This window comes from Maylandia zebra, linkage group LG4 (assembly GCF_041146795.1).
Source record: "Maylandia zebra isolate NMK-2024a linkage group LG4, Mzebra_GT3a, whole genome shotgun sequence".
Classification (NCBI taxonomy): Eukaryota; Metazoa; Chordata; class Actinopteri; order Cichliformes; family Cichlidae; genus Maylandia; species Maylandia zebra.
Genome location: NC_135170.1, coordinates 36291667 through 36306487, shown reverse-complemented (window position 1 = coordinate 36306487; position 14821 = coordinate 36291667). Strand labels below are relative to the sequence as shown.

The following is a 14821-nucleotide window of genomic DNA, read 5'->3' as shown; positions in this document are numbered from 1 at the left end:
AATCTTCACCAAAGTTTAATGAACTGTTTGCATGTGGATGTTCGTTCATGTGTTAATGAACACGTGATGATCCAACAGGAACGTTCCTGTGCTCTCTTACCCTGCTGTGATTTACATGTATGACCCCCCCTTCTTGAACCTGATTCACCTGAATTCAAGCACACCTCCTCCCTCCCCTCCTCCCTGCCTCTGCTGCGGACGGGGGAGGAGGGGGAGCAGGTAGGGAGGGCGGGGAGGGAACTGCGCCTGCGCCCAGTCTCTCCATTCCCTCCGCATCGCCCCCACCCCTCTCCTCCCTCCCTCCCTCCCTCCTCTCTCTTTTCTGCAGCATCAGTACCACCTCCCCCGTGCCTCCTCCCCCTCTCTCTCTCGCTCGGTTTTCCTGCCGGGCTGCTGCTTTGCGCGCTGCGGGGCCACACTGCGACCACACCGAGGAGGAAGAAGAGAAAGCCGCGGACCGACGGGGGGGCCAGCCGAGGCAGAGCGGCGGACATTAAAAAAAAAACCGAATAAGAAGAAGGACGCGGGAGGAAGAAGGAGGCGCGGACAGCGAGCCCGAGGAGCAGAAGCAGAAGGCGGAGACGCGTTCCTCCCTCCATCTCTGCCTCCGTGAAGAAGAGCCGAGAGGAGCAGCAGCAGGAGGACCGCGAGGACCTCGCAGCGGAGAAAACGACGAACGACGCGGAGCCGGAAGCCTCCCCCCCTCCCCCCTGGACCAGGGACGATTCTCCGTTTGTAGCAGCGGCGCGGCGACACGATGAAGGACCGCACGGCGGAACTGCGAAGCGTAAGCTCTCCTCCTCCGTCTCCTCTTCCCTGTCGGCCTCCATCATGTTCGCACATCCTCCTCCTGCGGCCTCCGGAGGAGCGGGGGGAGGGGGAGGGGGTCTGTGGCTCTGCGGAGCTTCATGCTGTGAATACAGAGCGCGAGGACGGACCGTTACTGTCGGCTTGAGCGCGTGCTCCGTGCGCGTGCGTGAGTGGAGGTCACGGCTGCGGCCGGACACTTTCCCGCTTTTTTTATTTCTGCTGTTTTTTGGGGTTTTGTGGCGCTAACATCAAAGGCCGCCGCAGAGCCCCCCCGTGCATGATGGGAAAACGGCTTCAACACGCGCCCATCCGCGCGCATTCAGGCCGCGCGTGCCTGTGTGACCTGATGGGGGGAAGGGGGGGGTCCAAAATGCAGAGATTTTTTTTTTCCAGGCCGCATCCAGGAGCTGCGCGCGCCTCCTCCCCGACGGAGCCGCGTGAGTGTGGGGCCACCGTCAGAAGGGAGGGATCGGGGGGGGGGGGGGGGGGGGGGTCACGGTCCTGTGCGGCTTTGACGCGGGTGCGGAATGCGGAGAGATGCGGCGTTTATGCGGCCGCCGCGAGCGAACAGCTGATGCTGGGTGGTGGTGGGAGGGAGGGGAGGGGGGGATGTCACATCAGCGAGTCAAACTCTGCAGCACCTCCACGCGCCTCCCGCCGCCTTGGGTTCAGCCGGGTTCGCGTGAGGCGGAGCACAGCTGCACGCGCACATTCGTACACGCATCGATCCGCCATCAGCGCGTGTCACCGATTATTGATCGACCCTGGGATGTTTTTATGAATGAATCCTCATTTGTTGCGGTTTCTTCACCTCCATCTTTCTCCTCCACCTCCCTGTGTTTCTGGGAGGAGCCTGATCAATAATACGTGATCAATAAATCAGCAGCTGAATGCTGTATGTGTGTTGAGGTGATTTGCATTGAAAAAGTGAGGGGCTCAGCAGCGCCTGAGTTTACCGCACTGCTGTCCGTCCACCCCCCTGCCTCCTTTTCCTCCTCTCTGCCTCCTTTTCCTCCTCTTTTCCTCCTCTCAACCTCCTCTCTGCCTCCTTTTCCTCCTCGCTGCCTCCTCTCTGCCTCCGTTTCCTCCTCTTTTCCTCCTCTCTTCCTCCTCTCTGCCTCCTTTTCATCCTCGCTGCCTCCTGTGAGGCTGTACCTGACTGGTGTGGCTGTTTACACCTGAGTGTGGGTCAGCTGCTGGTGGGCTGTGCTAATGTTAGCTTGTGTTGCTGCTCTTATTGTTGCTCTGTAGGTGAGACACACTCGCCTGTTTATTTCTGTGAATAACTCACCGAATGACAAAAAAACTTCCTGAATCTTGAATCAGTCATCCGCCCTTCTCTCATTCTCTCCTCATCCCTCCATCTTCACCTCTTTTCCTCCACCGATCCTTCCTTTAACGTGTATTACCTCGATCACTTCTTCTCTGGCCCTTTTGCTTCTTATTTCCTTATCTCCTCCCTTCCTACACCTTCCTAGCTTCCTCTCTTCTCTCTTTTATTGTCCTTTCTCCCTCTGTCAGTCTGCCTCCTGCTTCCTGATCAAAAAGAAAATCAGTGATTGGAACTTGAGAGCAGCTGAACAGACACAGATTTGACTCTTTCCTCAGACAGAAAGACTAAAATCAGCTAAATTTCACTGAATTATCAGAAAATCGTTGAACTGTTTCCTGCTGTGTGAACAAAGAGACTCACCTGATGTAAAGAGGACGATTCTGCCTGATAGATGAGCTCAGACTTTACAATGAGCCGCTCGGTCTGCTAAAACTGGTCCCAACCCCAAGTCCTGGACTCACCAGAGCCTCTGATGTGTCACCAGAAAACGGATCTGCTGTGAAGTCGTTTCTGGAACTTTTCTTTTGGTGAAATCACTGCGAATCATTCTTGTGTCAGACTTAACTTTATAAAATGAAATGTGATGAATAAAAACTAAGAATAATAAAAGTTAGCAGGACAAAGATGAATGAGGTCGTCTACTGTGGACACCTGCCAGCTGACCAGTTGGCAGGCGGTTGCTGGTAGTTTTCAGGTGAAAGTGGTCGAAAGATGGTTGCTTTGGTTTCTAGCAGGTTTCCATGGTCGCCCATAATTTGCATGGAAGACGCCGATTTGTCTGCAAACACTCGCCAACTTCTCTTCAAGCAGAAGAGTCACAAACTGGAAATGGAGACCAGTCACCTCCAAAGTAAAAGTTGCACCTTTTTGCACTAGTTAAGCACAACTTTTACTCTGAAAGAACACAGTCTTGTGTCGCCCTCTCTCCGGTCTCACGGCTCGCTCGTTAGAAAGACGCTAACGTGGAGATGAGTTGCCTTCTTCAATGTATCTAAGTGCAACTCTGCCAACCTGCTGGTGACCAAAGCAATCACACAGAGGTTTTTGGTGCCCCCATCTTTTGCGACCAATCTCACGCAGTGACAGCCAGCACGTTTCCCTAGCAACCGATGGTTGATAGGCGGCCTGGGTGATGAGGGTCAAGCTTGTCACCTCCCTGCTCTTATGTGAACGCTTCAGTGCTTGATGTTGGTGTTCTTCATGTTTGTGGGCGTATCTCTGCTACCTTCATGGTCACGGTGTTGGTAACTAACCACCACGAGGCAAGCTAGTCGTGCTTCAATTAGCAGTTAGCAAAGCTAGCTGCCTGTGAGTAACTGTGTTCTGAAACACAGTGATTGTTCCCCGCAGCGATTCCCACATTTTGAGCAGGTCACGCTGCCCGCTCGCTCTCTTGGCTTTGGTAACGTGATTTCATTGGCTGACGGCTGTATGGGAGCGTTTGACTCGATGTGACTTGGCTGATGCTTTTGCTTCAACAATTGAAATAATAATAATAATAATAATAAACTTTATTTATAAAGCACACTAAAAAACCAAGGGTATACCAAGGTGCTTGACAAAAATAAAACAGGAAAAGGGAGAAGGGAGGGAAAAGAGAAAGGACCTGGCACGTATCAATTATAAAAACCTTGACAATCATAAGATATAAAAGTAGTTCACAAGCATAACGGATAAAAATGTACCAACGCACACCAAGTGTTAACTAGGTGGAAAGGCAAGATTATACAAATAAGTCTTCAGCCGTGATTTAAACAGTGGCATAGAGTCAGACGCCCGGATAGCGACAGGAAGGTTGTTCCATAAGACCGGGGCAGCTACAGCAAACGCGCGGTCACCGCGAGACTTCAGCCGAGAACGAGGTTGCTCCAGAAGAATTTGGGTAGCAGATCTAAGTGCTCTGACAGGAGTGTGTAACCTGAGAAGCTCATTGAGGTAGCTCGGCGCCAAGTTATTAATGGTTTTGTAGGTGAAAAGTAGTATTTTCAATTGAATGCGGTATTTAATTGGAAGCCAGTGCAAGCCAGCGAGAACAGGAGTGATGGAAGAAAACTTCCTGCTACCTGTCAAAAGGCGTGCCGCCGCATTCTGGACAGTCTGCAATCTAACGAGAAGGGTGGAGGAAAGGCCAGTGTAAAGAGTTGCAGTAGTCCAACCTGGAAGTCACGAATGCGTGAATGCGTTTTTCCAGGTCAGTGTGCGGAATATAGCGCTTAGCCTTAGAAATGAGGCGCAGCTGATTAAAACTAGACCTCACAACAGCAGACACTTGCTTGTCAAATTTAAGCGAGCTATCCAGTAGTGCCCAAATTACTGGCATAATCAGAAGGAGAGCTAGCAAAAGGCATCAGAGCAGCGCACAGTTGGTCGCGGGGGATTTTACTATCAAACACCACGATCTCCGTTTTCATTTCGTTCAGGACAAGAGAATTACTCTTGAACCAACCTTTAACCTCACGCATGCATTCACGAAAATAGTGAAAAGACATAGCAAGATCGTCAGTAATCTCAAAATAAATCTGTATATCATCAGCATAGCAATGAAAGGCAATATTATACTTCTCAAAAATTGCTCCAAGAGGGAGCAGATATAGCGAAATTCTTTCAAATTTCAGTGCAAACAATTTCGAGCAAAGCGAAACACTTCTGCACGTCGCCTTGCTCAAAGCCAACGGGAACACCGAACGCCACCTTTTCTCACCGCACACGGAGCAGAGCAGGTGGAGACCGGAGGACCGAAATAACCAATTTAAAGGCAACATGCTAGCTTAATATACACAAAATAAAAGCTTCCCAACAAGGCTGTGTCCTAACAGAAAGGTTAACATGGTAGAAACACAGCGGTTAGTCTCTTGATGTGGTTGTCTTGGAGATGATCGAGGAGCCTGTCCGTGACGACTTCATTCTCAGTTCAGTCAGTAACGTAATGAACCTCCCTCAGCGTCTGAGCTGAGTCTCAACTGAAAAGTCTTTAAATCAGGATAAAAAGCAAACAGTTGAAATATGTTTCTACGTGAGGCCAGCAGACGGGGGTCCCTCGCTGTGTGGGACCATTTTTTAAAGTCGCTATTTTCTGATGAATCACTTTTATTTTCACTTTCTGTTGGGCTTAGGTTATTTGCTGCAGCATGAGAATTAAAATGAGTCCCTGTACTTTGTCTCCATCGGATATACGATTGGCTGCCTGAAGGCTCAAAGTTCACAGAGTTCACTTTAACGCAGTAATGAGGTCAGACAGTGGCGAGGCTGTGCTGAGGACGTCCTCACAGTTACCGCCCTGTGAAACACCTCTGATGCTCAGATCGTACAAAGACCGGAGACCCATCAGCAGCCCTGCTGAGCACGCAGCTCGCTTGCGTTGTGATTGATGTTCGACTGTAATAAAGACACGATTCATTCAAATAATCGACTCAGGATAGAGTTTACTCCTTCTGTCTCCACTTAGTGCTTAATAACTTCTTACAGAACCTCGTTAGAGGCGTCGCATGAATAAGACATAAACTGCATGAGCTTCATTTGGACCAAATCTGAGTCTCAAACATTTGGTCTGCTAATCAGATCTCAGGCTCATGTTTGAAGCTGGAATAAAAACCAAAGGTGGAGATGGAAGAAGCTTTTATTGGCTGCAGACAGAGCGCTCTAAACCCGATAAATCTAACGTAAAACTCACCGACACTTTTCAGGATGTCAGAGTTTCTGTCTGTGCCCGTTCTGACTTTTATTCCTGGGCTCTGTCAGAGGAGCTTAGCATGAGTCATGCTGGGCCTCAGTTCATCCTCTGTCTGAAATAAGCTGGAAGTTCTAACAGCAGATGGGCGGGGCTTCTGAGCCTGAGATGACCATATTAGGAATTCGTATCGTGGCTCATGCAGTTCCAAAAATGAGATGTGAAGATGAACCAGCTGCTGTGGCCTCACTTTATTTTTGCTCTCTGAATATTTTCTCAGATTTTCCTCCACCTTTCATTTGTGCACGTGCTCCCTGCGTCTTTCTTTTCTCCTCCACCACCTCTTCCATGATTTTTTCCTCCCTCCATTTCATCCTCTCCTCCATCTTTCCTCCCACCCCTTCCTCTTTTTGCTGCTTCTCTGCATCCCTCTCTTATTTCCACCCGTGTCCTGGCAGCTTTCCTTCTTCCCCGTGTTTCCCGTCGGTGTGAGGCACCAATCTTTTTGGTTCCTGGTGACTGAATCTCCTCGCTCCTTTTTTCTTTTCCTTTTCAATTGTTCCTGAATTCTTCCTCTCTGTCGGCCATGTTGGATGATCACCGGAGTGAAATCCAGCTCACGTAATCCTGCCGGTAACAGATGCTGCTGTATCATGCAGCAGCAGCAGCTCTGTAGTAATAATTATTTTTTTATGTAATCGTCCACATCACAATGATGCTGCCAGCTCTCCTCCTCCTCCTCCTCCAATCTCCACAAGTCTGAACAAACGCTGCAAGTGAGGACAGTACAAACCTGCTGTGGTGCTTTCATTCCAACACACACCAGGCTAACTTCTAGTTTTCATGCTAATGCTGTGCTGATACATGACCTGCTTTCACACATGTTTGTTGTGAGTTTAACTTGCTGTTATCTTTTAAATAACCCAAACCTCCAGGAGGAGCTGTATCCTTGTGCTTGTCCCATGAATATGTGAATTTCAGCTTTAGTTTAGGAACAGAATCAGAATCAGAATACTTTATTCATCCCGAGGGAAATTAGGGGTTACAGCAGGCAGCACGCTAATGGCGCATGCGCACTCACAAAGGAACCTTCTGACCAACTTTACACAAACATCACATTGGGCAGACATGTCAGAAAGGTAGGCTGATAGGAAAAAACAACGAAAATACACTACATGAGGTAAGAGGAGGAGAAAAAAAAACTCCACTCAGACTGAGCTCCTGGTGGGAGAACAGTTTGATAACAGAAAAAACACCTCAGCACAAAAGCACATGACTATCAATACACCATAGAAACACGAGACAAGCAACAGGGGCGGGTAAAGGGTAAGAGAGAGCCGGCGTAGACAGCGCATCCGGTCCTGCAGCATCTGCGCTGGTCCAGTTGACTGCCATCTTCCCCGGTAGGGCACAAGCATCGAAGGCGTTGGAAAGGGAGGGGGATGAGTGAGTGCTTGTCAGTGTAAGTGTGTGTGTGTGTCCAGAGTTCAGCGGAGACAGTGTCCTTCGCACTATCAGGCTAAGTAAACAGTCTGCCAGCCAACCCAGGTGGCCTTCATGGGACGGGAAGAATAGTCATCACACAGTCGTTATCAGGGAGTTGTTTTGGTGGGCTCCAGCCTTGGGCCTGCAGCTGGGGCCGTGGTGTCCGAATGTTGAATATTGTTGATTTCTGAAATGAGAGAATTCACAAAGGAGCAGATTTCTAACCTGTTGGCGGTTCTTTAGTGTGCTCTGTGGTTATGGGAGCGTTGAGTCACACCTGTTCCTGGTGGGAGACGGACTCTTCCAGGAATCCTGGGGTTGAACCTGGACAGTACCTGTACGTTTTTGTTACCACGGCATGGAAAGGTTTAGGTGTGAGGATGATTCGTGGCTTCCAGCGTGCACTGGTATGGTTTGCACCGGGGTTGTTGGTTTGAAGCCAGTGAAGTGGTTGCTTTGTGTTGGGAAAGAGTGGAACCAGTTTTTCAGGTGTAATGGTGCAGCATCAGCAGTGATGAGGATGCTGCGTTGGTCTGCTGTGGTGGAGGTGATGGTGAAGCTGTTGATTGAGCCTCACCTGTGACTGTGAGCTGTGACTGAACGACTGAGGTCAGAAGCAGCAGAAAAGAGTTTCCTCAGAGCCGGAGTGAGGGTCTCCAACCATGAGGAGGCCCGGGACACGTGGGAGGAGATTATGTCTCACAGCTAGCATGGGAACATCCCTGCCACCTCCTCCAGAAGAGTTGGGGGGTCTGGGCATCACTGCCCCCGAGACCCAGATAAGTAGCAGAAAATGGATAAAATGTACGATTAGTCTCTCCTCAGCTCAGTTTTAGACGGAACATCTTCAGGAACGGAGCTGAAAAGCAACAGTCTCATACGAGCAGCTTCCTGAAAATGCTGCAAGAAAATCAGTCCAGCAAAGAAAGTGCTGCATCATTTCTCCATCTGCTAAACGCTTCGTCATGTTACGCTGCTTCACCCTGCAGCAGCAGCGCTTCCATGCTGCCGTCAGTTTTGATGATGCCGCAGGTCGTCGTTGGCTGGACGTCGGGTTTCGATGCTGCAGGAGAGAAAGATTTTAAATCAAATGAAATAATAAAATATTTCACTGATATTTCTGAGCAAACGCAGAGACAGAAGGACTGTGTGTGTTTGCATATCCTATTTCTGTTTCATTGATTGTAGCAGCTGGGGGTGGGTGGGGTTGGGGCAGGTAGGGGCTGGGGGGGGGGGGGTTAAGTGGCGTCACTGAGATGGAAAAACAGCCACGTGTCACTGCAGCCACACGCGGTCTCGTTTCCATCGCTGCTCCTGCAGACTCACCTTTAAAGCAGGTTTCATGATCAAATGTACTGATGGACCTCACGGGGACGTGGTGTCCACAGAGGGAGCGGTCCCCTCACTGTGTGAGCGTCTGTGTGTCCCTTCAGTAACACAGACACACTCGGGTTCTCTCATTTTTGATTTAAATTGTTGTCCTTGAACGTGACGTTACCTTCTCACCCAGGTGTGCAGCTGCTGGTCAGTCACGTGGTTCACTCTGTAGCTGGTGTTGCTAACCTCAGGTGTGTGCGTGCTCAGTCAGAGACACTCGTTGTGGTTTGTTTTGTCCTCCTGGCAGCACCAGGTGGGTGGTCTGTGTTTGTTTGACTTTATTTACCCAGCAAACACACACACACACACCTGCAGCAGGGACTTGCTCAAGGGCACCTTGATGGCAGATGTCTGGCACTTTCAAAATAAAGTTCAACAGAACTTCTTTTAAAGCAAATGATTGATAAAGAAAGAGCTGCTGTTTAAATGTGTGTGAGCCTTTTAAACAGGATGTCCTGATCATTAGATCATTTTTCCTAACGACAGCATCACGGCCTTTTGATTTTTAAATAAATCACATTTACAACACAAGTGGCTCCAAAGATGCACGTGCATTGGTTTCTATCTAATTGAATAATTATTTTAAAAGCTTTAAATTAAAGTAATAAAACAAGGCCTCGCAGACAGCCACGCCCCTAATTGTGCAAACTCTAAGCCTTAATGTGCAGGTGTCATCTATAGAGCAGGTTTTGTGTCGGGCTGTAAACACGACCGGCGCCTCTGCTGGACGATGAAGGAACTGCAGACTTGTCTTCCTTTTCCTGCTCCATGTTTCAGCCTCACAGTACACACATGTCTGAATAGCAGCTCTCTCTTTAACACTTTCTTGTTGTGTCTGGTGCTCTGTGGACTCACGGTCTCACTGTGGATCTGTTGTAGCACGAAGGTTAGCAACAGGAGCCAGAGGCTAAATGCACCAACAAAGACTGGGTCGTCCTCCAGTGTGGGAGGGTCCGGCCCTGCTTTGTGTCTCCTGCTAATCTGCAGGTAGTGACAAGTTGGGTGGAGCTGCAGCGCTGCACGGGGGCTGCTGCTACCAACAGTCTGCAGGTTGTTAACCCAGCCGCGCAGGTTAACGAAGCCTCGGAGAGTTTAACTTTACCGAATAAACTGCAGCTGTAGCTCGGAAGATACTGTCCTGGCTGAAGGCTTGATACTAATGATAGCTAGCTCATCAGTCTGAAAGCCTGTGTGTGTGTATCAGTGGCCATCGTTCAGCCAAGTCAAGGGCAAACCCTCATCACTGCTGGCACGCCGGAGGTCACTTTTCCTGCTCGCACTGTCTCTGCTGCTCTTTTTGCTGTTGACGTGGGTTTTCTTCTTCTTCTTCTTTTAAATTGACGTTTTTTCTCGTTTAATTAGCGCGGTGCGTTTCGGAGGCAGCCATCGTTTAACCCCGACTCGTTTTCTCGCTTGAGCGCTCACAGAGGTGAGATACAGTAGATTTCAATTGGATTGCGGTCTGATTAGATTAGCAATTTCCTCCTATTAGTCCACACACAAACACACATTTGTACATCTGCACTTGTGAAGACGCTCATCTTCATAAGCTTAAACTAATTGTGGCTTCATTACAGAGCTCGCCTGTGAGGAAGGACGGCTGCACGTAGAGTTTTAAAGCAGATTTCAACAACTTCTTTATTCATGGATTAAAAAGGCATCGTTGAATCTAATTTACAAATACGTGATCTTCTTCGTCTGGTTTTTCCTCTTCTGATGAGCTCAAATTGAATAAAGCAGATAAAACAGGAAGCTAAACTTACCGTGCAGCTGCTCTGTGAATAGTAAGACTGAAGAATAGCTCCAAAAATGAAACACAACAAAATGCCTTCACTTCAGAAATAACCAGTAAGTCCCAAACATTGGTCCACATTTTAACATAAGAGCGCCACTTTCAAAATAAAATGTAAGCAGGTTTTCTTAAACATTTGCCAGATGTCCCCCACAGCCCACATGTCCTCTGTACGTCCTGCACGTTGAATTGAGGTCTTTGGTTTTTGGAAATGGCTCATTGTTCGTTAGTTATTCTAATTTCAAAAACATTTCTAAACATTGCTTCTCACATGTTCATTTTCTTACATCATATTCAAACACTTCTCTTAATGCTGTCCCATTACACGATGTTCCTGAATAACGCCTCACATTCCAAATATCTTTGTTTTTCCTCTGATGTTTGTGCTGCTCCCAGATGTTCATAAATGTTATAACTCAGTTTTCCCTTAAAATGTCCCCAGTTCCTAAGATGTCCTCACTTACAGGCCTTAATAGCTGATCCCCACAATGGCAGCAATACGAGCGCACACACACACCGCTCCCACGTACTATCGACCGCGCGGTATCTGCTGACTGAATCCTGTGTGGGGGCTGATTGGTCAGTGGGAGGCTGGTCACGTGATTTATGGCTGCGTCTCCATTTAATGGCCCCGCAGTCCTCCCTGGCCTCCTTTGTGTGTGCGTTCTTGTGTGTTTGCTTATGTGCGTCTGTGCATGTGAGTCCTCATGCATTATAGATGTACCCCTCCCCCCACCGCAGCTCGGAGAGCAGCCTCCTGACAAGCGTCCTCCTCTTCATCAGCTCCTCGTCTGAACTTCGTTCCTTTTATTTCGCTCAGCATCTCATTTTTAATCCGCTCAGCCAATCAGATCGCGGCTCAGTTTAGTTAATCAGCCGTGAGACACATGGACGCAAACCTGCTCTGTGATGGGAGACGTGGCGAGGCAGTGACGTCGTGCTGATGTCACAGCCTGCTCTCAGCATTAACCAATCAGTCGTTTTCTTCCTGACCGTAAACGACGGACTTTGGCCGAACTTCAGCTCTTTGCTCAGAAACGTTCGTGTTGACTGTTTGTGGAGGAAGGACTGAGAAGACCTGGGTGGAGGGGTTTACTCTGTGTTAATAACGTCTAAGACATTTCATTAAAACAACATTTATGTCTGCATAATCTTTTATTTGTTAGTAAGACTGGTGGATTTGGGTTAATGGTGGCAGCAGTCCTGCAGTAAACTGGCTGAGAGCAGGTTTGGTGCTGAAAGCTTAAATAAGTGCTACATCTGTCTTTATTGATTGTTCGGTGACAGCCGCCCGGGCTGATACGATCAAACGTCCTGATTTAAACGTTTGGGATTTGGTTGATGAATCGAATGATTGCGACTCAGTCATTTTGAACTTGTGTTAATATTAAGTTCATCCTCAGAACGTCCGGCGAGTATTTCGTTCAATAATCAGTTAGATTCATGAATATGTTTGAAAATCGAACATAGTTTTGAAAAGGTAAAACAGACCGATGGCGCTGTGGTTTGGCTCCACCTACTCATGTGTAAATCAGCCTGTAAGATTCCTTCTACGCGTCTCAGGAACGTTTAAAACCTGCTCCCAGTTTCACCTGCTGACTCATCGCTTCAGCTTTTGTCCTACTTTTAATCGTTTTCATGGCTCCTATCCAGAGATGCAGATGGAGTATACAGGGGACTGTCTGGTGTTTTGCTCGTGGGCACTTTGGCAGGAGAGACTGCTGCTACTGTACCGTCTGTAGTGCAGGAAAACGCAGTATAAATAGTCCCGAGCCAAAGTGATTACAGGCAGTTATTGAATTGAATTAGAGCATTAAAAGGTCGGCGGATGGCTGAACTCGCCTCCCTCAGCCGGAGCGCGCCTTTCCTTTAAATAGATTCCTGCAGCTAATGCCTGACAGGAAGTCGAGCTGTGAGCAACCATTACCTCATCCTCAAAGTTCAGAGAGAAGAAGAAACGGCAGCTCGAGGCCGTTTACTGGTCGTGTTTGCTTACTGGGAGTATTCAGATGAGCCCAGCACACCTCACAGGTCCTGAACGCAACTTAAAGACGTCCGTACGAAGGAATGCCCCTACGCTTTAGTGCTCGAGCCTCGACTTTAAATATTTAAAGGCTCGGGCTTTTAATGCTGTTTACATGACTTGTTCTTTATTTTAATATCCAGATGTGACGAGTTCATTCTGAATTAAATGGACGTGATTTTAGACTTTTACTCGTTTTTGTTTTTTCATCTTTTTAACTGAACAACGAAACTTGGTTTGGTTATTTTAGGTGATGTGGACTCTTCATGATTGCTGACTTGGTGCTTTTGAAGGGAGACTTGTTCTCGTTTTTGAGTGATCATATTACCCAGATTCTCCAAAGTCTTTGACGTTCGTTCATTTCGTGTTAAAGACTCGACATTCCCAACGATCAAGGACTCTGTCGGGTTTTTGGATGACTGGAAACTAAACTCGGTTAAACTGAGTGTTTCCAAACCAAACCAGAGCTGAGCGGGAATTAGACCAAAGAACTTTACCCGACATTTCAAAGGACTTTGTGATTTCAGCTAAAGACGCAGCTGCTGAGGTTTATGGGAAATGCAGTTCTTGCAGATGAGCTGTTCTCTAACAGTTCTTCTCTATTGGCTACAAATCAGGGCGGGGCACTGCGTGAGATCAGAGAGGGTCACGGTGAGGTCACGCTTCACAGCAGAGAGGATTCTGGGTAATAACTTCACTGTTCGCTCTCTGTTCCCACTCACTACAGGAGATCACATCACGCGTGAAAGAAAAATCTGATTTGGGTCACTGTTACCTGAACACACACACACACACACACACACACACACACACACACACACACAGTGACATGGTGCGCTCTCTGGGGAACAGGAAGTGGAATCAGGACATTTTGGGAACGCAGGAAATTGATCCTGAAGGACGTTTGGGTCGAACAAACCAGATATTTGCTCTCATTAATTTACTCAGAGGACCGCAGAGCAGTGTTATTATCACGACGATGATGATGATGAGCATGGAAGGCCTCGGATGATTTCTTCATGAGTTGTACCTCACAGAGGAACGAGCGGAGGACTAACGAGGTAATGGAAGGGAAGTCGGTGGCCCGGTTAGCGAGGTGAGGCGGTGATGAATGAATCAAACGTCCCCGCATCAGTGTGAGCGTGAGCAGCCAGACAGGAAGTGAGTCATTTATCTTCATCATCTGAGCTGCCTCTTCACCCAGGTGTGTCTGGCATGAGTTCACCTGTGCTGCTGCAGACGGTTCAGCTTCGTTTAAGGATCTGACCCACAGTCACTGTGTCACCTGCAGCAGGTGGCAGTAGGCCACGCCCCCAAACAGACAGAAACTGTAGCCATTTACAGCTGTTGACACAGATTTTTACACACCTGAGAGAATCAGTGTGGGTTTAAGTGGATGACAGAATTGCCATCAGACAGGAAGTGCAGCAGAGTCCATTCATAAAGACGTTTTCACCTGGCTAAATCACCATGGTAACAGATGCTGTAAACATCACGTTCAGGGTTTCAGTTTAAAATCCTCTGTTGTCTCTGATTCAGTCTCTGCGGGGTGAACGTGGTTTGTTGTTGCACTTGATCTTTGATCTGATTTAAACGTGTCCTTCATCAGGCTGTGGGACAATAGGTTTAAAGTTTCAGAGCTCGAATCATCTCACCTTTGATTGGAGCAGGTGGCGCTCGTGGGGGCGGGGTTAGGTTTGGATGAGTCACAAACAAAGCCTGGATATGTTGCTCTGTAGTCTGGTCAGTGTGTGTGTTACTGTGAGGTTCCCAGAGTGAGTCTGGTGGCTCCTTACTTACTGCGTCGTTTCCACTAATGTGTAACTGTTCATTATTATTGTTGTTGTGGAGGCGGGGCTTCAGAAGGAGAGGAGAGCAGGAAACAGGAAATGCTTTATATACAAACATGTGACTAATTATGTGTTTAAAAATATTATTGACATACTTCTGTTATCATAACACTTTGCTCTGGCTTCAATGTATTTGATGCGCTCTGTCAGGTTTTAGTGTTTCCGTATTTATTGATGCAAAATTTGATTAAATGAGATTAAAATCACGTTTGCAGCAAAAATAGATCACACATGGTCCGTCAATCAGTCCTCAGAGGAGAGGTCCTGATTGTGTCACTCTGATGCTTATTGCCATGGGTCAATACCTGATCAATGCTGTATTGATCAGGTGCGGTGCTGGATGCGTTTAAGAGCTGCTTGAAGAGCCGGAGAAACCCATCAGGAGGGCTGTGTCCTTTCTCAAGACGTGGTACAGGATAATTCCTGGTTTCAGACTTTATAAATTCAGCTTTTTATGTATAAATTCATGTGCAGCGAACGACAT

The 14821-nt window shown here is 47.9% G+C and overlaps 1 protein-coding gene across 1 annotated transcript in view; it reads left to right on the top strand.

The window, feature by feature from the left end:
- Window positions 1-323: 323 nt before the first annotated feature.
- Window positions 324-14821, top strand: part of stx1b (syntaxin 1B) — a 48941-nt gene continuing 34443 nt past the window's right edge. Inside the window, exon 1 of the mRNA XM_004556498.5 lies at window positions 324-787. Coding sequence (XP_004556555.1) covers window positions 758-787 — 30 coding nt within the window. The 5' untranslated portion in view covers window positions 324-757. The remainder of the gene's footprint in view (window positions 788-14821) is intronic.